This window comes from Notolabrus celidotus, chromosome 3 (assembly GCF_009762535.1).
Source record: "Notolabrus celidotus isolate fNotCel1 chromosome 3, fNotCel1.pri, whole genome shotgun sequence".
Classification (NCBI taxonomy): Eukaryota; Metazoa; Chordata; class Actinopteri; order Labriformes; family Labridae; genus Notolabrus; species Notolabrus celidotus.
This window is the reverse complement of record NC_048274.1, coordinates 5,576,937-5,601,060: the sequence shown is the minus strand read 5'-3', so window position 1 is coordinate 5,601,060 and position 24,124 is coordinate 5,576,937. Positions and strand designations below refer to the sequence as shown.

General features: G+C 38.8%; 1 protein-coding gene across 1 annotated transcript; it reads right to left on the bottom strand.

Moving 5' to 3' along the window:
* Positions 1–452: 452 nt before the first annotated feature.
* Positions 453–19,268, bottom strand: rbms1a (RNA binding motif, single stranded interacting protein 1a). The gene is made up of 14 exons (XM_034681000.1): positions 18,670–19,268; positions 15,926–16,068; positions 13,732–13,790; positions 12,605–12,696; positions 10,417–10,574; positions 9,852–9,931; positions 9,656–9,756; positions 9,232–9,281; positions 9,058–9,148; positions 6,424–6,474; positions 5,545–5,646; positions 3,986–4,054; positions 3,695–3,769; positions 453–2,454 (listed from the first exon to the last, which is right to left on the bottom strand). The coding sequence occupies exons 1-13, from the start codon at positions 18,718–18,720 to the stop codon at positions 3,701–3,703; spliced, it is 1,116 nt and encodes a 371-aa protein (XP_034536891.1). The 5' UTR covers positions 18,721–19,268; the 3' UTR covers positions 453–2,454; positions 3,695–3,700.
* Between the last annotated feature and the right edge of the window lie 4,856 nt (positions 19,269–24,124).

The window sequence follows — 24,124 nt, the reverse complement described above, 5'->3', positions numbered from 1 at the left end:
TTTTTTTAAAAGCTACCGAATAATTTGTTTTTAATGTCAACAAAATTTCATGAATATAAAAACAAATTTAAAAATCACTTAAAGTGATCTGCAAGTTTAGTCAGAGTTGTAATGTGGTGACTTCCCTCAACTGTACCTGATCACATCCCAGCATTACTGTACTACAGTTAGCATTAGCTAAAATTGCATTGACCAGCAGCTTTGGGAAATTATCTTGTACAAAAAAAAGGAGCCACATTAAATTAATTATTTCATTTTTCACCATTTTATGGACCCTATTGAACAACAACGACATCATTGTTCATTTCAGAGTAATTCTGTAATTTGGTATTCTCATAAAAATTATAAACAAGAAGCAAAATCAGATTAACTTCAGAATAATCCTTTAAACTCCAACACGCTGCCAACGAGTTAGAAAAATGTGGAGGCAATAAAAGGACAGGAGTCAGATGTGAGAAAGAGAAGAGCCTTTTATTCATCACTGTTTTAATTCCAATGTTTTCAAAGGAGAGAGCGAGGAGAAGATTGTTTCAGAATCAAGTTGAAGGTGAAGGGAGAGCAATGAGGAGAACATGTACAAGATTTTTGCTTTTTTTTTGTTATTTTACAGGTTTTTCAAGCAGAAAACGTTCCGAGTGGGACGTACGAGCAGGAGGTACAGCTCGTCTTCTTCCCCTCATGAGCGTTTACTGCCACAGTACTATTGATCGGGAGTAAACCCTAACCGTACAGCGCTGACCTTTTTCTGTCTTTACATATGAAATCATCAAATTAATGACAAAATTGAAAATCAAACAATAAAACTCACTTTTTTTTCTTCCACTTTTGGCCCTGAAGTTTTATAATTTACAAACCTTATTCTGAAAAGCCGACCTTTGAACTACACGCCGTCAGTCATACGACTTCTACTTCCATCCATCTCTTATGAAATACTACAGAGTGTGAAGTACTCCATTCGTGATTGTTGCATTAATATTGCATGACTTTAGATTGAAGACGTAGTTTGTTTCATCCCAACGTGAAGCCACCGTACAACCAAACCCTTGCATGATGTTTGGAGAGCTTACAGAAGTAACCCGACAGTGACTTTCAGTCTGAGGGGAAAAGGAAAAGTGTTGAGTCATCTCCCATCTGTCCAGAAGAATGCACCGGATAAACACATGTAGCCTGCATTCACCTGCTTCAAACACATCATCAACCAACTATTTCAAGGAGAAGCTAAAAATCTGAACCTCTAAATGGAGCCTAACAACTGAACAACACTCATCATGTGGAGGAAAAGAAACACCAGAACAGAAGCAATGACAAATAAAGGTAAAGCAGAGTACAATGTTTCTGTGCAGATCAGAAAGAGAAACGCTGCGAGTGGGAGACAAACGGCAGAAGTCCTATCCAGCCAGCTCCTGAGCGTGGCTTCTTTTTGTTCTGCTTCGTCCACTGAGGTGAGGAAGAGGGGCTTTACCTGCAAACCCCACAACAAACACCAGCAGACTGCAGCAGAACCATGAGGTAGATCACTGGTCAAACCGACCACAAGAGAAAAAAAACTCCTAAAAGATGTCCATTAGGTGTAAAACTTGTTTTCATAAAAGTACGGCTCTTTTTTTCCAACGTCACACTTGGAAGTTTTAAAAAAAGGAAAGAGTGAAGTTAAGGAGTTACCTTGCTTTGAGTTTGTCACCTTTCTTTTTTTTTTCAGTATTGCCGTGGGACTCTCATTGTCTTTATTGCTAACAGAAGACTTAAATAGCCAAACACGTGATGGAGGTCTCACCATGTCATTCACACGTTTGATCAATCAGATAGAAATATGACACCTGATCAAGTTCAATGAACACATGTTGGAGAATGTTTGATGGGACGTAAGGAAGGCACCTTTTTCCGTTGATAAATTCATTAAATCCTAATGAAATGGTCTCGTGTGTCGTCTGTCGAGTGGAGTTAAACATGAATCGTTTTTTAAGCCGTCGTGGGGCAACTTCAAAAACCAAATTGAAGCTATTTTAAAACTTCAGTGCAAACAAGGTTTTGCAAGGTTTTCATACATCACAAATAAAGGAGCTCTAAAGAAACTGTAGGGGTGGGGGAGGGGGGGGTGTCCTCAATCTCATGCATTTTAATATCACATCATACTGGGGCGGTGGGGGTGGGGTGTGTGTGGAGGTGAAGGTAGAGGTAGGGGGGGGTCCTCGGGCATTTGTTTGGGAATCCTTGAAAAAAGAGAGAAAAAGAAAAAGCGTGTGGTTTCTTATCAAAATAAATCTGCTGTTTCTTTTGTTTTCTGTGATTAGCCAACTGCTCGAGTCCGTTTACACTGTCCTCATTTTCCACCACAAACGTCAGGGCTGTGCAAAAAAAGTTCATCTGGTCCAATCAGAGACGGCGGTGACGTCATCCAGGTGATGTCATCAGAGACTTCCCACCTGCCCTCTGGCTCACAGAGCGGGAAAAAGTCTACAAAGACGACATGACAATCACAGTCAATAAAAATAATCATAATAATAATAATAATAATGCGTTAATACAACATTTATTATTTAATACAGACTTTAACACGGTGCTGTTTTTGATTGAGGAGTGGCATTGAGTCTTAAAAGCTGTTATATTATTGAGAGCAAAAGCACTGACGAGGTTTTATCGTGCAGTTAAACTGAATTTAAGTTTGTATGAAAACAGGGCGAGCAGTTAAATCTCATCGTTTAATTCCAGCCTCCCTTAAAATAAATAGCAGAAGTTAAAAAACTGATGAGCTAATTAATAAATATGTATTATGTGTATTTATAACTTTCTTCCAGCAGGTCTGCAGAGAATACTAAAAAAAGAAGTCTATATTTTCTGATAGATGTTTTTAATAAAGCCTCTTCTGCAAAGACGTGATAAATAAATATAACTTGGTTATTACAGTAACAGATATTCCTCGATTATTGATCCATTGAATCCAAATTTAAATGACACCATGTTGTCAGATTAGAGTGTTCCCCTCACTTAATGTAACATGGACGTATTGTTGTTTAAAGTAAACATCTTTATTGTTATTATTACTTATTTATTTATTTTTTATGTATTTGTTTTTAGTATTATAATTATATTATATTATATTTAATTTTTTTATTGTTATTCTAATTGATTTTTTACCTTTTGCATTCATTTATTTTTACTTATTTGTTTTATTTATTTATTATTTAAAAGGACCATGCATATTAATTAACACTTCTGTAAATATGCCAGAGTTAGCCAAAAGGCTATAGTTTACATCCGTAGCCCCTTGCCAGATGTTAAAAAAAGGCTCCCTAAAAAGATCAAGATTAAACAAAGATAAAATAAGATCAAAATAAGAAGGTAGAGGAGAAACCAAAACACAAACAAACAAACAAACAAACAAAAAAGAGAAGAAAAGAAAAGTACAAACAGCACCACTTTTAAATATGAACCTATTTATCTCATTGTAGTTTCACTATTTTTGTTTTCCTTTCTATTTATTTATCATTTATTTTAAATTATTATAATTTATTATTATTGGTTGCTTTTTCGTTCATTCACTTATTGTGTTTCTTATACAGAAAACATCTCTACATTTAATTGTTTACATTTATCTTTTGTATGTAATGTGTAAAAATTCAAATAAACAGATCTTTAAAGAAAATAAATAACGTAAACATCTTGTAGTTATTTACGTCAGACAGCTGGAGCGTACCTGTGATTACTTGCTGAGCTGACTGTAAGGAGACGAGTTGTTGGAGGAGTCCACTTGCTGCGGTGTGCCGTTTTCCTGAAAAGCAAACATCATCTCTCATTCAGAGCGAGGTAATGATATGTTCTGTGTTTGCTCTGCAGAGATAATTGATAGTTTTAAAGAACAAACACTCCACGCTTTAAGACGATCAAATGAGCATCGTCTGTTTTCATTTCCTGAAACACATATTGTTCTGAGATTCATCGCGGTGTCAGGGACACTGGGTCAAAGGTAAATGAGACAGAGACTCACAGCTGCTGCTTGCATGGCAGGATACTGAGGCATGTAAGCTCCCTGGACTCCGGGGTTAGCTGAGATATACTGCAAGGGAAGAAAATCACAACATTCACTGTTAAAACATGTTTACCAAAACTCTGCTTTATTAATGTGGCACTCTGAACCCAACTCTCAGCACTCTCAACACTCCAGAGAGCTTTGAACCTCAAATAAAATGAATTTGACATTTATGTTTTATGGACATCTATTTATATTTTAAAAAAACCTTGTCCCCTTGTTTGCATTTGGATCTAAATGTAGAAGTCATGGTTTTGGCATGAAAGCACTTAAAGGTTTCCCTCATTGATGAGGTCTTATGTGTAGGGCTATACAAGCCCAGTCCACCTGAGGCATCTAACATCACTTTGCAAAGAATAAAAAAACCTTGTTTGCTTACAAAGCTCAACGTGCTGTATTTTAAAATCATCAACATTTCACTATATATCATGTCAAATATCTTTCTTATAAATTGTATTTGTATGTATGTATGTATGTATGTATGTATGTATGTATGTATGTATGTATGTATGTATGTATGTATGTATGTATGTATGTGTGTATGCGTGTATGTATGTATGTATGTATGTATGTATGTATGTATGTATGTATGCGTGTATGTATGTGTGTATGTATGTGTGTTTGTATGTGTGTATGTATGTGTGTTTGTATGTATGTATGTATGTATGTATGTATGTATGTATGTATGTATGTATGTATGTATGCCTTTATGTATGTATGCCTTTATGTATGTATGTATGTATGTATGTATGTATGTATGTATGTATATATGTAAGCCTTTATGTATGTATGTATGTATGTATGTATGTATGTATGTATGTATGTATGTATGTATATACAGTATATATATATATATATATATATTCTTTCAATTGATGTAGGTATGTATGTATGTATTTTGTATTATTATAATTATTATTATTTTTAAATATTATTATTTTAATATATTTTATATATAAAAATGACTATTTAAAACATAAAAAGCTGTTTGAATATTGGACCTGTATTGTAAATGTTTGCATTTTGCCAATAAAAACAAATCTTGAAAAAAAAAACTATATATATATATCATGTCCATCAAATCATCCATTTAATTACAATAGGTCATAAAAAGGTATTTTCTTTCACAGTAGATTGGCATATTTTGCAGATAAATGAAATGTGTGTGACTGTAACTGTGACCAAAGAGAGCTTGACTTAAAGCCAACTTCCGCTTCACATCAGATTGCACAATGCTGATTTTATTTTAATGCTATCTGACCATCTTTCATCAGGAAGAGTTTGGTTAAAGTAAAACAAATATAACTTTATTCTCTGTTTGGAAAACTAAACAGTGTGACACCTTGTTAATCCAGAAGAACCCAGAAACATGTCCCACTTCCAGATCTGCTCATCTCACATTAACACAACTATAAATAGTTCTAATCTAACACATCTGAGTGCGTTTGGTTTGATAACACTCCTCATGTTTGATCTGAATATATGTGTGATGCATGATATCCCAGAATCCCCCTCACCGCTCCACTGTTTCCAAGAGACAGCTGACCCATCTGCTGAGTAATCATGGCTGAGGGGTGCAGTGACATGGAGGGATCCACAGAGGGAGACATCACAGCAGCCTGTAACACACATGAGTTTATTCAGCCTTATATCACATGATTCCAGAGAGAACAACAGACCAACAGATATAAAACACAGCACACAGGCAGCAGAGACTCCAGCAGGTCTGTTAAATACAGTGAGGGGTATTATATCAGCCGGACTGACTTCAGAGTTAGTTAAAGAGAAGATAGTTTGAGCCAAGAGGTTTGATAAGGTGTGTAATCACAGGTTTCAGCCTTATATATGTTATAATACTCTACTGTGTTATAAGCATTAAGTGAAATTTGCCTCTGAGTGACATTAAAGGGTTAAAATATGTGAACGGTTGCCGGCTCTAGTTTTCAAATGGAGCGTATTCCTTTAAACATGACGCCTTCAGGGAATAGACCATTTCCTAGTAAAAAGAGGGGGAGGGGGCAGATCAGCAGAGACACTTGTTCCACTGGAAACCATCTGTTGGAAGAGTCAAAGAGTCACAAGACTGTCTCTGCTTCAGGCATTTCCTGCTGGATCCACAGAGAGGGAGGGGGGCGGTGGCTGAAAGGCTTTTTAGTTGTTCCATTTCTCCTCTGAACACTCAAACACATACGAGATGTAAATACACACAAGGCCTTCCCAGAAGTGGCCTCAGCTCTGCGTCTCTGACATTTGGGGAAGTTTTGTTGGTTTGATTGTGTCAGCAGAGCTCAGCACTCAGAGTTACTGTGAGCTCAGAGCTTTGGAGGCGCCACACACCCATTTCCTGTACCCGGAGGTGAAGAATGAGAGGATGAAAAAAGAAGCGGTTCCCTTACCGGGTGCTGCATGATGTACGGTTGATGTGCCACCCAAGAATGACTCTGTACCTACAGGGAGAGGAAGAGCCAGAGACAGATGGAGGACAGGGTTATTCATGAGTCATGGATGAAAGTTTTACACCACAAGCTCACTATGCTAATGCAAAAAGTGCTGTTTAAATTAAAAAACTTTGACTTTCATAAAAGTAGCTCCCTTTTTCCTTCATGACAGCTTTGCACACTCTTGGTATTCTCTCAGTCTGCTTCATGAAGTGGTCTCCTGGAATGGTTTCTAATCAACATGACCCTTGTCAAGAGTTCATTTGTAGAATGACTTGCCTTCTTAATGTGTTTGAGACCATCAGTTGTGTTGGGTAGGTAGGGTTAGTACACAATGGATAGCCCTATTTGACTACTGTTGTAATCCAGATTATGGCAAAACCAGATTATTTCATAGTTTTGATGTCTTCAGTATTAATCTGCAATGTTGAAAATATTTAAAATAAATAAAAACCACTGAATGAGAAGGTGTGTCCAAACTTTTGACTGGTATGGTATATTGTAGGAGTTCCCAAAGTGTGGGTCAGGACCCCCTGGGGGGTCGTGAGACACAAATGGGGGCATGAGATTTCTTCCAGAATGTTTTTTATTATTATTATGTAAACCAATTGTGTTTATCTCCCTTTTGTTTGTACTGTTAATTATTATTATTTCTTTATTAATATTATTAATTTCTAATTTTTGTATTTATTTATCTTTTAGTTTTGTATTACTTATATATAATTTGTTAACTTCTGGTGAACAAAGAAATACTGAAAAAATGCAATAAAAAAGGTGAATGTCAAAAGTTATGTAAAAATAGTAAATTTTATCCATTTATATTAAAAAATATGGACAAAAATAGTAACTTAACTTTAAATAAAACCTTGAAAATAGAAAATGTGATGATGTTTTCTGCCTTTCTTTGTTGCCAGATGACTCCTAAGTTTAGGGTTTCTGACCAGGTAAGTATCAAAAGCATCAGTAGCAGCAGGTTAATTCATAATGGCACAGGAAACACAGCCACATGCTAATATAGGTAGGCAAATTTTGTGCAGACTGGCTAAATGAAGTCACATTAAATCACTTTGAGAGACAGTGGGGGTCGCAAGTCTTTGGCACCTATATTTCAGGAACCCCTGGTATAGTGTATATATATGCACTATGAACATCTGGTCCTTTTAAGGCCACTTTTCCCTCTCCAGGATCTCAACCATGAAAGACAAAAACAGTCCAGGTTTTGTTAGTGTCTCCTCTCTTGTAATAAAACAAGAAACTTAGACTGTCAGGCTAATCTAACTCATGAACTCTGTCTACTGTATCCATGAATCCTCCTTCCTCTTGTCCATATCACCTTCTGATTAGGTGTTAGATAAACTTCCACCTCTCTGCCCGTCTGTGTCTCTTATTTGCTTCCATACTGTAACCTGAGTAGAGTCCGTCCTCCCTCACTCAAAGGTCGTCCCTGTGGCCGCTCATTAACACGTCCTATAGTCAATGCTTTTATTCTCTTAGGTGCAGTGACTTCATCACCTGTGCCAAACAAGCCTCTCTTTGAAGCTCTTACACTCTGTACGCTTTAGGTTTGGCAATCATTGAACTGAATGTCTTTGTAGACGCTTCCAACAAACACTCGCAGCTTAAGTTCATGTTGCACTCTGAAGTGAAAGCCTCAGATGCTGATGCAGTCAGCTGCAAAACCTGAGATGAGAATGAGTGCATGAATCTGAACATTAAGAGTCCAGAAACTAAAGTGGTGTGAGTGGATTCACATCTCAGATGACTTTAAAAAAGGGAACTGAACTCTGTTGTGAAAGTTGGAGGTGTGGTCACTTTAACTTTCTCTGAGGAGATGCCAGTTTTGATTTGCTTGTTGTCTGAGTATGTGCACCGTAATTATGAATGAGTTAGGGTTCATAAGAAAGCTGCACCTCCTCACTTTCTGAAGGGTTTGAGTCACCTGTGGGGGAGCACTTCCTCTGACGTGCTCCCTTTTCATTTAAAGAGTCAGTAAGGTGTTGATATACACTGGTTCAGTGATGGATCTCTGCCTCCACATTTCTACCACACGGATCTGAAAAACCCAAACATGTTGCGGGTTCATCTGAAGGACATCTGGCAGACGGCGATTAAAACCCTCTTTTGTGTGTCTCCTCTGATTCATCCGCTCTGATTCAAACTGATGTCATGTGATGGATCATATCAGTGCTGGAAGTGTTTCTAGGTCATTAATTCATTTTCTCAGAGAGCAATTTACGTATTAGTAAGAAATTAAGAAGCAGTGAACAAAACCTCGATTCAGAGGAAGCGTTACTCAGAGACGATGACTGGATCTGCTGAGAGGAAGGGTTTTTACTTTGCTCCTGAGAACCACAGAGCTCATGGTCTCTTTGCGAAGCTTCAAACTCCTCAAACACTAAAGAATTAAAGACACATCCAGGATCACTGAGAGGCTGAGGGGTAGCAGCTTATACGAACGTAGTTAGCTTTAGCTTTAGCAGCACAACCCACACACACAAGCAGAAAGACACCGCAACCTCAAACTGTGAGAGGTGACACGAGTTCAGCTAAGGGCTGCCGGCTGTGGTTTGCATTCAGGAGGTTTTGCAGTACCTGGTAAGCAGAGACTGGAGACATGTAGGGAGACATGGTCGGCTGCACAGTCATGATCCTGTTGGTCACTGGATACGGAGAGGGGTAGTACCTGGAGGACAGCCAGCATGTTAGAGTACAGATCAGGAGTTATGACTCCAGGTGAACCTTAAATAACCTGAGAGAGAGACTTACCCGTTCTGTATAGCAGCTGAGGAGGGGTCATAGGTCAGAGTCATCGCACCCTGAGGAGAGGAAGCACACAATGTAACGTTTAATATGTTAAAATCACATTAATTTAATAAAACTGCAAACTTGTTTTACATTAAATACATTTTAATGAGTTTGATGGACTTAAATGTACTTTGTATTCAACATTGATGCTGATTTTTAAGTATTAGGTAGTAGAGTAAATGGGGGTCCTCAGAGACGTCACTCCAGTCTTGGACTCTGAAGGTTTCAGGATTTTTATAAGTTTCTGTTTCTAGTTTCAGACATTTTATGTGACTGTTTTAAAATGTGCACCAGATGCACCATATTAGCACACAGATGGATGCATAACATAATAACATTAACACATAACAAAGAGGGGCCAAGTCGTGTAAAATAAGAAACATACTAGTCTGAGGTCTCCCGTCTGTCCGTTGGGAACGTAGCCGCTGTGAGCGTGTTTCTTCCTCTGACTGTCTGCAAACTTACACAGCAGAGGCTGAGACGGAGCTGCGGGCAAAACACAGAAAAACACACCTGTAACGTGTCGCTCTGTAATCAATCATTGGAGGAGACGTGTGCAGAAAGATGAACCTCTTTCTTACCCAGAGTTCCAGACGCTATCTTGATAAACTTGCCATTGAAGTGAGAGATGACGGCATTGCACTGCTCCGTTGTGTCCATCCTGACAGGAGCATAAACATCATAACCTCATTATCAGATTACACCGACGCTCATGTGTTTCTGTGAGGAACGTGAGGGCGGCACAAACTCAGTCAACTTTAAACCCTTCTTTAGAAAGTTACACATCATTATGTTAATTCTAGTTTACACTCTGAACAAACCAGAGAGGAACCAAGTGACTCCCTCATATATCAGAGACACTGATATGAAGTGAAACGTAGAAACATCACAAAACAAAGATGTAAGTCCTTTAAAGACAACAGGACAGGATGGACTCCTTTTAATAAACCTGAAATTTGAGCTTAAAGAAAAAAGACTGAGGGTCACCACGTCGCTTTGAGAAAATAACACCCATTAAACGGATTTAAGTCAACATTTATACCAACGTTAAATATGAGAAAGATCATAGTCCAAGCTGTAGGAGTGTTTAACCACCTCTGTAAGGTCAGAACAAACGCCGGGTCTCATTAATCAGCTGTGACTCACCTGGCGAAGCCCACTCCTCGGCTGTTCCCGCTGTAGTCTCTGAGAATCCGCGTGGAGACGACCTGGCCGAAGGGCTGCAGCATGTTCTCCAGCTCCTTCTCGTCCACAGAGAGCGGCAGGTTGGAGATGTACAGGTTTGTAGGGTCCTGCTCCTGTTGCTGTGAAAGAGGACGGAGTAAATAACAATGATCCATGTTTGATTTATGTTGCATTCTGTGTTTGACTTTAGAGAGAGCATCAAGATAAACAACGAAGAATCATTTCTCATAGATGAAGACAAACACAGTCGAAAACACGAGTTCTATCTTTTTCATTATAAATTCCTTTATTCTTAAATTGTAAGCTGTCTGTGCATCTGTTTGTGTGTGTGTGTGTGTGTGTGTGTGTGTGTATTGGTTGTTGTTATTATTTTAATATGTATGTACATGTAATTGTATTGTGTTTATTTTAGTTTCTATGTGGTCCTTGCCTTTCAGGGTGGCACTGCTTGTTTACGCTTGTTCACTGTGAAAATAACAATAAAAACTACTAATTATATCAAAATTATTTCCTTTATTCTTTATGATGTAAACACTTAATTTATCATCTTTGTTTTAAACACCAAACGGCTCTCTTCATTTTAAATTCTTATTTAAATATTTTACACATAATTCAATATTTGAATCCTTTAAAGCACCCGTGAGTTGTTTTCAGCTGCTTTAGAAACAAAGTGTAAACAACACTGTGAGCTATTTATGTGCAACAAAATCAAATTAGACTACAATCAAAGAAATATAATATTTCCATGTTGTTATTTTAATGTTTGAAATGGCTGCTGCGGGGTCAGCGACAGACAAAGTGACGCTGCTGAAACGTTCATGAGAGGTACACAAACAAGTAAAGATAAGGATAGGATGTATCAGTGTGTCCACAGGGGGCGCCAAAATCAACATGCAAAAAAGTTGCTCACTGGAGCTTTAAAGATACATGCAGGTTATATTTACGTTAAGGATTCATGAGCTTTTATTCTCTCTTTTATTTGTTGACCATGTTTATTTATCTGCCTTTACAATACAAAGACACATTCCTTGTATTAAGAATAAGATAAAATAATAACCGAATAATATCTATATATACAAATAACTAAAAAAACATTAACACAGTAAGCATACAAGAGAGAGAGAGAGAGAGAGAGAGAGAGAGAGAGAGAGAGAGAGAGAGAGAGAGAAAGAGAGAGAGCGCTGCAGCATTTCTTACATTAAAGACTAACTATAATAATACTAATTCCTACATGAAACTGGTCTGTGGATCAGGATTTGAAACTCTTCTTAAGTGTGTTTAAGGGTCAAAGGAGAGCATTTGGTTAAACAAACATTAATAAGCTCTCCCACACACACACAGACACACACACTGAGACACACACACAGAGACCCACACACACTTCATCTGTGCTGTGCAGCAGCTCAGCGCCTCCACGGTCTTCCCTAGAAACAGCAGGAGAGCAGCGTAGCCTAGCTACCACAACACACAAAGTGTTTGTTCCAAACAGAGCAGCTACATGCAGGTCTCAGGAGAGCAGCGCTTCATCACTGAACTCTCAGGCGAGGATTTAAAGGGAGACGCACGGTCAGGGAGAGGGAAGGGACTGCAGTGAATTAAATGATCCAGACTATTTCCTCTGCCCACTGCGGGACTAATCACAGACATAATGCCGTGTTTGTCATCTAAAAATATGTCTGAAAAATGAAAGACGGGTGTGCTTCAGTTTGAATTAGTCACAGAGGATCAAGAATGGCTCAAAGCACTGGTTCAGTTGCTACAGTGCTTCAGTGCAGCTAAGCTTACATCAGTATGCATGAACGATAATTGTTAATACTCAGTGACATAGTAATAATTCTGGTAAAAATCTGCTCCGTCGACACAGTTCGACCTCGGCAGGATGGTGTGTGTGTGAGTGTGTGTGGGCTGGTGGTCCTGTGTGAGCGCGTCACTCTGACTGACAGGTTATCTGGCAGACAGAGACGTGACATCTGGTTTCTACAGTGAAAGTAAATGGGGTCACGGGAAGAACAGCTTGTCAGCTCAGGTCATGTGACCAGTCTAATGTCATTCTCCAACACACACCGGGCTCAGGCCCACAGACATGATCACAAGACAGACAAATATGCACACGCACACACACAGACACACACGTCTGCATGAAACTCACCTTGGCCATCTGGGCCTGTATGCCGCTGGTTTTCAGAGCATGCACTGCCTTCAAAGCAGCTGCCGGGCTGTCAAAGTCCACGAAGCCGTAACCTGGAGTCGGTAGAAGCATCGTTATTTCATAAGAAAGCAGCTTTTGTCTGTTTTATGTTCTTCTATGTGATGATAATGTTTAATACCTGCAAACCTACAAAGATATAGCCTCTACACTCAGTAATAATTTATCATTCAGAGTCTAATAAACATGTATTAACAACATTAAGAGTCCGATCTTTCTCTGAATGATTTAAAGACATAGTTCATCTCAGCCATGTCTGACTCCTGCAGCTCAAACTATTCTGCGCTTCTGTGTATACTTTATTATTATTTTATTTTTATTTATATCTTGTCTTATCTTATTCCTTCTTTCAATTAATATTTTGACTTTTTCATACAGTGTATAAGAGCATTCTGGGGAACAAAGTTCTTTAATGACAGGCTACATTTTAACAGGGACTATATTTTAGCTGAGGTAGTGACTTCATTGACTCTTCAGCTTAAAATGTTGAACTGTCCCTTTAAGAACCGAACTAGTGCTTATGTATAACTTACGAAATACTCATACTGAGCATACCTTTGCACCATTTTCTCAAACAAACCTCAATGTTTGTGATTTTTTGAGTGTTTTCCTTTCTTCCAATCACTCAGCGGTTTTTCACGCGTCTCAGTTTGTTTGCAGAAACTGGAAACCCTTCTGTAGTTATGCGATCTGTCGTGTCCTGCTTTTGTTTTTGTCACAGTTTTGTTATCATTGCATTGTAACGCAGCGCAGACAGAATCTCTGCTTCATGTTCACGGGGACGGATTACAAAACCGAAGCGAGCATCGAGTCGCAGCGAATTGATTTCATGCATTTGGAAACGAAAACGTGGCGCTGCCTGAAAATACAGAAACCTAAAACATGGCTTACATCTCTTACATGTTCAATCCTATAAGAATAATAAAACACTCTACTCTTTATGGAGCCTGATACTCAAACACAGGGTAGAGATGTGATCCAGCTCTACCTGAGGACTCATTTATTTCACACCTCTGTATTCTTAACTGTTCGGTCTCATTCAGTGATCGATGAGATGTTTCCTGACTCACCTTTACACTTGTTGGTCGTCTTGTCCAGGATTGCCTTTGCTGATTGAATCTTGCCATACCTGGGTAAAAAAACAGCAGGTAGAGATCTCTTACAAAGACTGCAGAGAGAGACAACACGTTTATGAAGAGCGCTTTTAATAACAGTGACACCTTGTGACTTCAGACACACATACTGAACATTATCTCTCTGCTTTTCTACGTGTTTCCAAACTATGTCAGTCCCCAGGTTTTGTTTTAACACTGACTTTAAGTTGAACTGTGACAAAAGCTTCTATCTGAGAGCACACACACCACGCAGACTGAATGCCCAGCTTACATCTCCATTCAGACCTTGTTGCTATGAAAAGCGCTTTCATTTCTGCTTTGTGCTGGCAAACACCATTGGGAACATGAACAAAACACAAGCAAACAGGACACAAACAGCTGCTGCTGCTGCTGCTTACATGGGTGAATGCCTTTCTCCATATGCTCATGATTCAGAGGGAAAGAGAGGAGACAAAACTGCACTAATTATGGTATCCACTGCTCGGACTGAAGCCCACAGGATCCAGTATCCTACATGCTCTCTGGGCTGGTTCACGTGACTCTTATTTTTCTTCTTAGAAAACAATCACAGTTACCCGCCTGTTAGACATACCACAGCCCAGCTATGACTCTACCATGTGTGCGTCTGTTTATAGAGTGTGATGGTTGGAGCTTTTACGCAGCCGGGTACATTTTGGTTAAAGCTGTGTGTTTTTGTGAACGCCAATGTTGATGTTTTTCCACAAACTGCAGACTGTCAGCATCTTTGGTTCAATTTTAAATAAACTTCTGTTCATTAAGTCAAGAGGAAAATACTTCATTTCATTTTGTAATCTTTCCTTCATATAAAGAGGAAAAAACTATCAGAAGCAGGCTGTTTTCTGCTATGCTAAACTCGTTTCAGCTCTTAAAGTTTGCACACAATTAACATTTTTGTGAAATATTCCTTTTTTATCTTGTTGCTGAGAGTTAAATGAGAAGATTGATACCACTCACCAACATGTGCTGTACATATAAAGCCACCTACTGCTACTGTTAGCTTAGCTTAGCACAAAGACTGGAAACAGGGGGAAACTGCTAGCATGGCTTTGTCTTCAGGTGACAAAATACGGCTCACATGTTAAACATTTTGATACCACAAATAAACATTACAGAACTGATATTGAATTAATAAGATGCTGTTTTACAGATGTTAGATGTTCACCTGTTCCTGGTACTTGGCAAGGAAGCAGGTAAGTGTACATCCAGGAACATTAAACATATTTATTTGCGTTTAGACTTTAATACAGAAGAGTTCATTAACAATGTGTTATAACAGTCTAAGATGCACGGCGTGGATTCTAATGCTATCTGTGTTTTTATGGTTTTGTGGTCAGAGGGGAGCGTTATCAAATCAAGGCTGGTATGTAAATGGTATGTGACGTAACCCCTTTTTTTTAACCACATAATCAGAAACACTAGTATGCATGAACACATTTGCATTCCTTAACCCTCCTATTATCCTGGGGTCAATTGGACCCCATTCCATGTTTAAAGTCTCTAAATTAATGACTAACATCATTTTTTTTGGCTTCATATTTCATCGCTTTTCCTCATTTAATTGGGACAACTGGGAAAACATAAAATTAAAATGTTATGTTCCAATTTCCTGTAAAAAAAAAAAGTACACATCGGTGTTCCTTGGGGTCAATTTGACCCCAGGCTGTTTTAACTGTATATAACATAAGAAATATCAATATTTTACACACATTTATTTTGGTTGTTTTGGATGATATTGAGGTCACCAAGGACACTTCTGCATGTGACTGCAGGGTGTGCTGGGATCCAACCGCCAATCTTTAGATTGAGATATAATATTTCCAGCCACAGTGTCTCTAAAGACACAGACATGTGTCCTGTGTCATTCCTTTTGATGACATAGAAACAAGGCAGGACAAACTCGCAGCAGTTTGATGTTCTGTTTTACAAATGAAGTCCTTCTAAATGCTTTAAATTATGTTTATGCTTGAAATATGTTTTATTTAAAGGTAGTCAACAAAGAAACATAAAGTACCTGACACATCAGCCTGGCTAACAATCAGTTTATGGAGGTTTAAATCGCTGGGGTCAAATTGACCCCAAGGATAAAAGATGTTAGTAAATTTGAGGGTTAAACGGTGCGTGTACTCACTGGTGACAGAGCTTGACCAGGTCCAGGTCTGTAGTAGCGGGAGGCAGGCCGCGGATGTACAGGTTGGTTTTGCTGAGCTGCTCCAGGCCTGTGCTGCTGCTGTTGCTGCTGCTGCTGGGACTGGACGGAGTCATGGGGTACGACTGTACACAGGAAAGCCACTGTTAGGAAGTTTATGGGAGCTGGATAATCTAATTTAAACCCAGGTCAACAGAGATCACAAGAGAGTCTCTCCCATATGAAACCAAACCCCAGAGAAACACTGAGCTCACAGTCTGACTCTTATTACATGTACATGCCACATTACATGAAATCAGGGTTCTTCTTCAGACCAAGCTCTGCTCAGCGATGATGATGAAGATGAAGAGGATGTTTACAGCGTGGTCTACAGTTTTAGGACTCTGTACCTTCTTTTTACTTCATCAAACTAAAATGACACTGAAATATATTTCACAGTTTAAATCTGACATTAAAAACATAAAGTGAAATAGAACAGATGAACATATCTCAGCTCTCTTGATATCTGAGCTTCAGGTGTTGGCCAATCCCAATAATGATCTGATTCCAGGGTTTGATCATCATTTGCACAATCATCCATTTACATATGTTCATTTTAAGTTGTCACGACACTGCACTACCTGCACTGTGTACATAGGCTGTTTCTTACTGTATTTTATTGTCATTTTATATTTTAATTTTGCTATTTAAGAGTTGGAAGAGAGAAACAGCATCTCTTTCCTGTATGTCCTCGCATATACGGTGAAATTGACAATAAAAACCTTTGAATCTTGAATCTTGAATCTTGATTGATAACCTGTATGCCTCACAGTGGGATAGAAACACGGATGGATTCTTGGACTTCAGTGTTTGCAGGATAAATGTTAGACTGTTTCAGGTTTTGATGGAGGCTGTTAAACGTGTAGACATTACAGCATGAAAGTAGATGTAGCTCGGTCCCTGTGGGCGTGGTAGCTCCCTCCTCCTGTCTTATTATATATACATAAAGGCTGCACAGTGACACAGTATGAGCAGGTACACATTAACATACATTTGATTTAGAGGGATCAGATCATGTGATGTCGTATCGAGCTTTGAGTCTGATTGGGAACAGATCAATATAAATATTGGTGAGTTGCATCATCGTTAAGAGTCACTCTGTGCTCTGATGATAAAAACCCAGAAGCCTTAAAAATCTCATTAATAATCTACAAGATTAATAATCCATACTATCCAAATCAACAATCACACATCCTCAAACAGTTCCTGTCTTATTACATGTTTTAATTTAACACTTTTAATTTACATTCTTATTGAAATATCACATTAAAGCTATAATCTGTCTGATTATGCAAGACAAGGCTCTGAAGACTTCTGCACCACCCTCTGGTTCTGTATGGAGTGAAGGTTCGGCGTTTGAGCCCCTGATTCTTGTCCCCTGAATCCCCTGATCATTAAAATGTATCTATATATTTATATTTTTATATTCCTGTGTGTGTAAATCCATCCTGCATCCTGCTGCAGCGTTTATCAGAAACTGTTTCTTCATCCTCGTCAGCCAAACCACCCCACATTACTGCCCTGCAAAGCATTTCCTTCCCCTTACTCATTCATTAAAATAGCTCCCAGCCACCCCAAACCCTCTTTAGATCAGATCAAAGACAAAGGCAGCATCACACCATCTGTCCATAACCAAAGGACAATCCACTCCATCAGAGCCAAGCCGTGCTAACGGCCGTGCCAACGACAGCCACTGAGATATACGTCCTGGCCGTGTGATGATGGTGAAATGCTCGTAGCAGCTCCTCCTCTCTGACTTCTGATCGCTGTGGCAGGAACAGGAACATCTGGAAGGCCTGTTCAAGTAGAGGCCTTACATTTTGTAGGTATGCAATTACCGTGCAGACTTTGAGACCACCAAGGGTTCACATAAGGCCTCTGAGATTTCACGCCTACTCCATTAGAGGGCAGCTATAGGTTGGTACATTTCACAGAGGCATCATCACACCTTATAGCAGACTGAAGCTGTATTCCACCCACACTGAGAGCTCATTCACTGCCTCCCTGTGAGCTCAGATCTCTCTCCGACATGTAGCTTACAATTCAAATATACAGTTTATCACATATCTGAGGCTGTAATCTCAGAACTGAATCCACGATCTGCTTCTTCTGACACCGATTTCCACCATCACAGGTTATAACATCAGCTGCCTCACACCTATCTCTCTCATCCTCCTCCTGAATCAGAAGGTGTGATGGAAGAAGAAGGGCCTTCAGTTATCTCCTTTATTCACCTGAGAGGTCACAATGAAGGATGCAGGCAGGCATGTTCACTCCAGCACACTGACACACATTACACTGACCCCTTCCCCCCCCTCCCCTCCCTCCCTTCATTAATCTATAAAATGGACTACAATAACCAGCATGCATACTGAGCAGAGTGGGCGAGTGACTGGGCAAACAAGGTTATATGGACGGAATGATTCCAGTCTCTATGGAGGAGAACAGATCAGCTGCTTTATCACAGCTTCAGCTTCATATCAGATCAACCCAATAAGGACACTGAGTCCATTATTTTACAGATCTGAACCCATTTAGTGTTAAAATTATGATTTCAGACGCGTCTGAGGCAGAGAGGGCTTCCCAATGTCATCCTTAGCTGCTGCTATCCTCCTGTGTTCAGATGGAGGAGGAGGAAGAACGCACAGAAACGCACAGAATCATGTATGAGAGTGTTTTCGGCCTACCTGTTTACGGCTGGCTGTCTTCAGCGGGTTGCCTGTGTTTGCAAAGATCATCCTGGAGGTTACAGATCTGTGGTTTCCTCCTGCAGATGAGTCGCAGCGATGATCCAGTTTAAAGAGACGCGATCCGAGCTGTGAGAGTCTGAGCCTTTAACACATCCGCATACTGCACAGGGCTGTTGGTTACAGTATCAAAGCCTCGGGTCCTGCATAGGTATACTGACACATCTATACAGTCAGATGCACACCGAGCGATGGACCAACCCTCCGGTCCGGTTCATTGATCTACGACGTCCTGCTGCAGACCGCTCCACAGTCCCACCTACTACAGACCAAACCATCTCCGCCCTGCAGGGAGGTTCACATCAAATAAACTGCGTGGCCACAGCCTGAAAACCCGCGATGCTGCTTCTGTTTGAGTCACAAAGAGGGTTGAAGGCTGTTAGGGATCGGGGTTTGATTTATAAAGACGCACGGATGGGTCGGGGTTTGGTTTTTACGCACACAATCAATCGGGATGAACACTCGCCGCCTTTCATGTTGTAGTCGTCCGCACATACCAAGCATTCTTCACCCCCACCTCCACCAACCACACACACACACACATACACACACACGCACACACACACACACACACACACACCCTCTTCCTCTTCCTACCCTTCCCCCCATCCAGCACACTACATGTCAGAGAATCAGGATGCAATGAAACCTAAGCAGGGGCTGGCCTGGGCTGGCCTGGGCTGGAGGTCACAGCCTCCCTATAAACTCAGCCTGCAGAGACCAGCTTCATATAAACAGAATAAATGTGCAGAAATGATAAATACTCATTCATATGACATATAGTTCTCTGTGAAGCTGCCTCAGCCTTACAGACTCAATAAATAAAGTGCTGTGTGTTGATCATGTGACATAAAGGATAAAGTATAGAAGCAAATATTGACTCCCTGGGAGAGAATAAATCAAGAGAGCGTGGACATTTATACTTTTCAGTCTCCCTGCTGGATTGATTTGCTTCCATGCAGTTTATAAAAAGTGTAAACTCAGTGTTTTCTCGTATGACTCTCAGATAACACACAGCATGAATAACAGAGGAAGAGGAACTGCAGCTTTTAATCTTCTGAAAGGCATCCAGTGTTTATATAAAGTAGTTTGTCTCCATGCTTTAAAATAAGCTGGGCTCTTCATTTCTGATCTCCTGGGTTTGACCCCGGAGACCTTTTAGGTTCATCAGACAAGGGCTTAAATAAAGCTTTAAGTTGTTGCATCCAGATTGAGGAACTGCCCCCCTCATCACTCTGCATTCAGACCCTCAATAGTGTCAATCAAAAGGTATTTAAAGCTCTGTTCTTCATCCTCCGCCTCACAGCAAGTTTGGCTTTTTGAAGGTTTGCTGGTTTTTGTAAATTTGAGCATTCCTGAAGGAAGTTTACATTTTCCAGTTTAAAGCCTAAAAATAGTGACTCCTTCACTGATGCCTTTATGTTTATATCCCATGCATTGCTGTGTGTAGTTACCATGATTTATAACTGCCAACAAAAGATGAAGGATGCCCTCATGATGCTTTTACAGAACATGAAATGTTAAAGTGCCAAAATCAAAAATAATTTCCCAGATGACGCACAACTTTTCTGATTTATGATACACAAGATATCCGAAGCTCCAAAATATGCAACAACATCACAGAGTCTCTTTAAAACTGAAAGAGTATTCCTGACTTCTCAGGGTTAGTGAGTTTGAAACAGCAGTTAGACGTCAGTAAACAACAGAAAATATAAATATGTGAGCTTTTAGCCACGTAGGTGGTCGTATCTGTAAATGAGAACTGGTTCTCAAACATTTTTTACCTGGTAAAATAAAGGTCAAAAGATGTTTCATGGCTGGATTATGCTTTTAGTTTTTATTTTTTTACTTTTAAATTCTGGACTTGAACATTATGTTATTTTGTATCATACTGTTCTGTCAATCATATTGTATTTTTTGACAACAAAAGAAATGTGTATGAAATGTAGGTAATGAGAACCAAACCAAACCAAGGGTTGGGGGGTATATGTAGTTGTTTCTGTTCTCTAATTTTTCTTTTGTTTTGTATTTTAGTGTTGTTATAGTTGTTTGCTTCTCTTTAATTTTCACTGTGAAGTTAGACTACACATTTTTTTTCTTTGCTCTTATCCTCTTTATTTAATATTTGTATTATTGCTATTATTATTAGATGTTTGACTTTTTTATTTTCAAACTGTGAATTTCAATTATATTATAATTCATATTATTTTTGTCTTTATTTCCTTATTTGCATAAAATGTAAAAAAAATCATAATAATAACTGAGCACAAATGATTTACTTTGACTGTAAGAAATAAAATAAAAATATCGTAATATAAAAAAAAGATGTTTCATCATGATTTATACCAAAACCAAAGAAGACAAATGGCGGACTCATTATTTCAGACGTGATATCAATGGCTCTGATCGTACAAACTGGCATGATATGTTAATGAAACACAAAACATGTTGGCCATACCACAATATTTATATACATACTGTACAAACAAACTTATTTTAAAACCATATTGATGTAATTTCTGAATTCAAGTAGAGGTCACAAAAAAACCCAAAATAGCAAACAGGTCTCCTCAGATTTGTGGGGAAATTATTCCCAAATAAGCTCAGGGTGTGTTGTTTGTTTGATGTCTAATATTTCATGTGGTTTAAAGATGATAAACGTTGATGTAGCCGTAACACACTCTTTAATAAACAGATGTAATCCTGTCATACGATGAGGGGGAGAACATTCATTTCAACTTATCTCTGCAGAGAAAGACTGTTGTGACCATCAGAGGCTCGTATGAATAAAAGCATCCTTGCGTTCACTATTTTACCTTCATAGTGAAACTTGTGACCTTTATCTTTCTGCAGACTTCACGTCTATAATCGTGTAAACTATCTATTTATGTAGAAACTGTAAAGAGACGACAGGAGAGGAAAGGAGAGAAGGATTATAGTATGACCAACGTCCCCACAGACTCTGAATCACAGTATATGAATGTATAAAACTTCTAACGTTACACATCTGTGTATATTCAGAGAGCTTAAATTGACGGATTGGCAGATTCAGCTCAGAATTTTTAATCTCTTGATGCAAAGGAACATATGAGGCCTCAGAGGCGCTGGACTTAACTCTCTATGTATACATTTCCCTTTCACCTTCACTGACTCATTTTAAATTCACCAACACAGTGTAGGTCTTTCCTCCAGCATCCGTCCTGATGTAGGCCCTGCTGGAGATTTATAAAGCAAAGCCAAATCCAAATCCCATCAGGGTGCAAGGAAGCTCTTAAAGCATCAAATTTCCCTCCCTTATTTCCTCCGCTGGTGGGATTAAGGTTTCATGCTGGTGTCATGTTACAAGCTACTTCTGATGTTCCTTGGAAACTCCAATCATTGCTATCTGAATGATCGGCTGCAGCAGTCTGTGTATGGATTGGTTATTGATCAGCAGTGAGCTCTATTAGTGTCGGGAGAGATTTCATAAAAGATTTAACAGTAAGTTGTGTTTTTTTTTTTAAATCAAGCTACTTAATGTTTCATCTTTTGAATCTTACTTTTCACCTGCTCCATTTCAAGTAATCAGATATCCAATAGGTCAATTGATCTGCTGTTTCGTCACATTCATCCATTGTTTGTCTGGGTAATTTATCAACAAGCTTTGGTCTGAATGTTTGGAGCAACAACATGAATGGATTTCAGATTGAACCATTGGAAAGCAGCCGACCAATCACACGCAGTGCTGAATTCAATGAGACGACCCTGTCAGCAATAATGACTCAGAAAACAATAAACTGGATCCACTTCGAAGTAAAATAATGACAACTTGCTCCTGTATTGGGTCGACTCTGATCAAGTTAATGCTTACATCACATCAGTATTGTGTTGGTGTGATTGTATGGAGGAGTTCTGAATATAAAATGAAACAGCAACAGAAAAATGTACAAATAGTTCTGTTTAGATCCCAGTCTGGATCTTAAAGGACACTCAGCCCCTCAGAAGGATGCACATCCTGGTTTAGACTGCTGAGGGTCTTGATTTGTGTCGAGGTAGCAAGAGGTCCTGCGGGTGTGGAGAGGGAGGGACTGAGGAATGTGGATGATTATCTGTGTCCTCCTCATCCTCTGAGGAATCAGGGAATTAGAAATTCCTGTTGAAGACCTCAGCATGCCAGCTGACCTGTCTGCTGGGTGAGATCGTAACAACATGTTCTGCTGGACTCGTAACAAGAACACATGAAGCTGAACTTTTCTCACAAACCCAGTGATGGTGTGGCTTGGCTCAGAGTTTGTGGCTCCTTGGGGAATAATGAAATGCTTGCAAGCTGAAATATGAGAACCACACACACATCACAGCCATTTTCATTCATTTAAGTCAAAGAGGGGCCGTGTGTACGATCACAGGGTTGTTTCATTTCTCTTTCATTTGTCAGAGTAACACCAGCACTGTCAGGTTTTGAAGGCAATGTCCAAACAAGCAATTAAAACATGTGGCTGATTATCTTTGTCATTGGCATGTTTACCTTAGAGCTATTTAAAATATTGAAAACGTGTCATAATTTTGAGACAAATGCACATTATATGAGGCAGTTTGCATGTTTGCCTTGGTTTGTAATTAACAGATACAAAGATAAGCCATAAGCAGTTATACAGCTAAGCATCAAAATAACTTTATAAAGGAAACTTATTGCTGACAGAGATATTGAGACTTTTAAACGTAAACTAAAAATGTATTTATTAGTCTGGCTTTCATGTAGGGTTTAACAATTGTATTACTTACCTTTTACTGTAATATTGATTTAAATGTTGCTTTATTATTTTAGTAATTTTAACTGTGATCTTTTTCTATTTTTATTTATTTATTCATTATTTTATTTATCTACTCAGTTTTATTTATATTTTTAGCATCAGTTTTATTTTTCAACTCATATCCTTACCCTTTTTAAATATATCTATTTTAACTATTTGTATTCTTAATTTTGATGCTTTAACTTATTTTAATTACACATTTTTTATTGTTTGTGTGCATTAGTCTCTATTTCATTTTATGTTATTTTAATTTGTATTATTATTATTTGTATTATTATTATCATTATTATTTTCCCCTTATATGTCTTGCCATTGTTTTATTTCTGCTTCTTTCTTGTTTTCAATCGCTGTAAAGCACTTTGGGTTGCATTTGATTTTTATGAAAGGTGCTATATAAATAAAGCTTGATTGATTGATTGATTAATTAATTTCATTTTCTATAACCCATTTCAAGTTTTTGTAAAAGACTACAAAGCATTGTTTTTGCAGCCAAAAGGAGGGAGGCCTAGTAGTTGGATGCATAGCCGCCTAATGGGCTACAATTACCAGTAGTTATATTACACAGCGCCCCCTTCCGGCTCATTTGCGCAGCTGCCAGTTGGTTA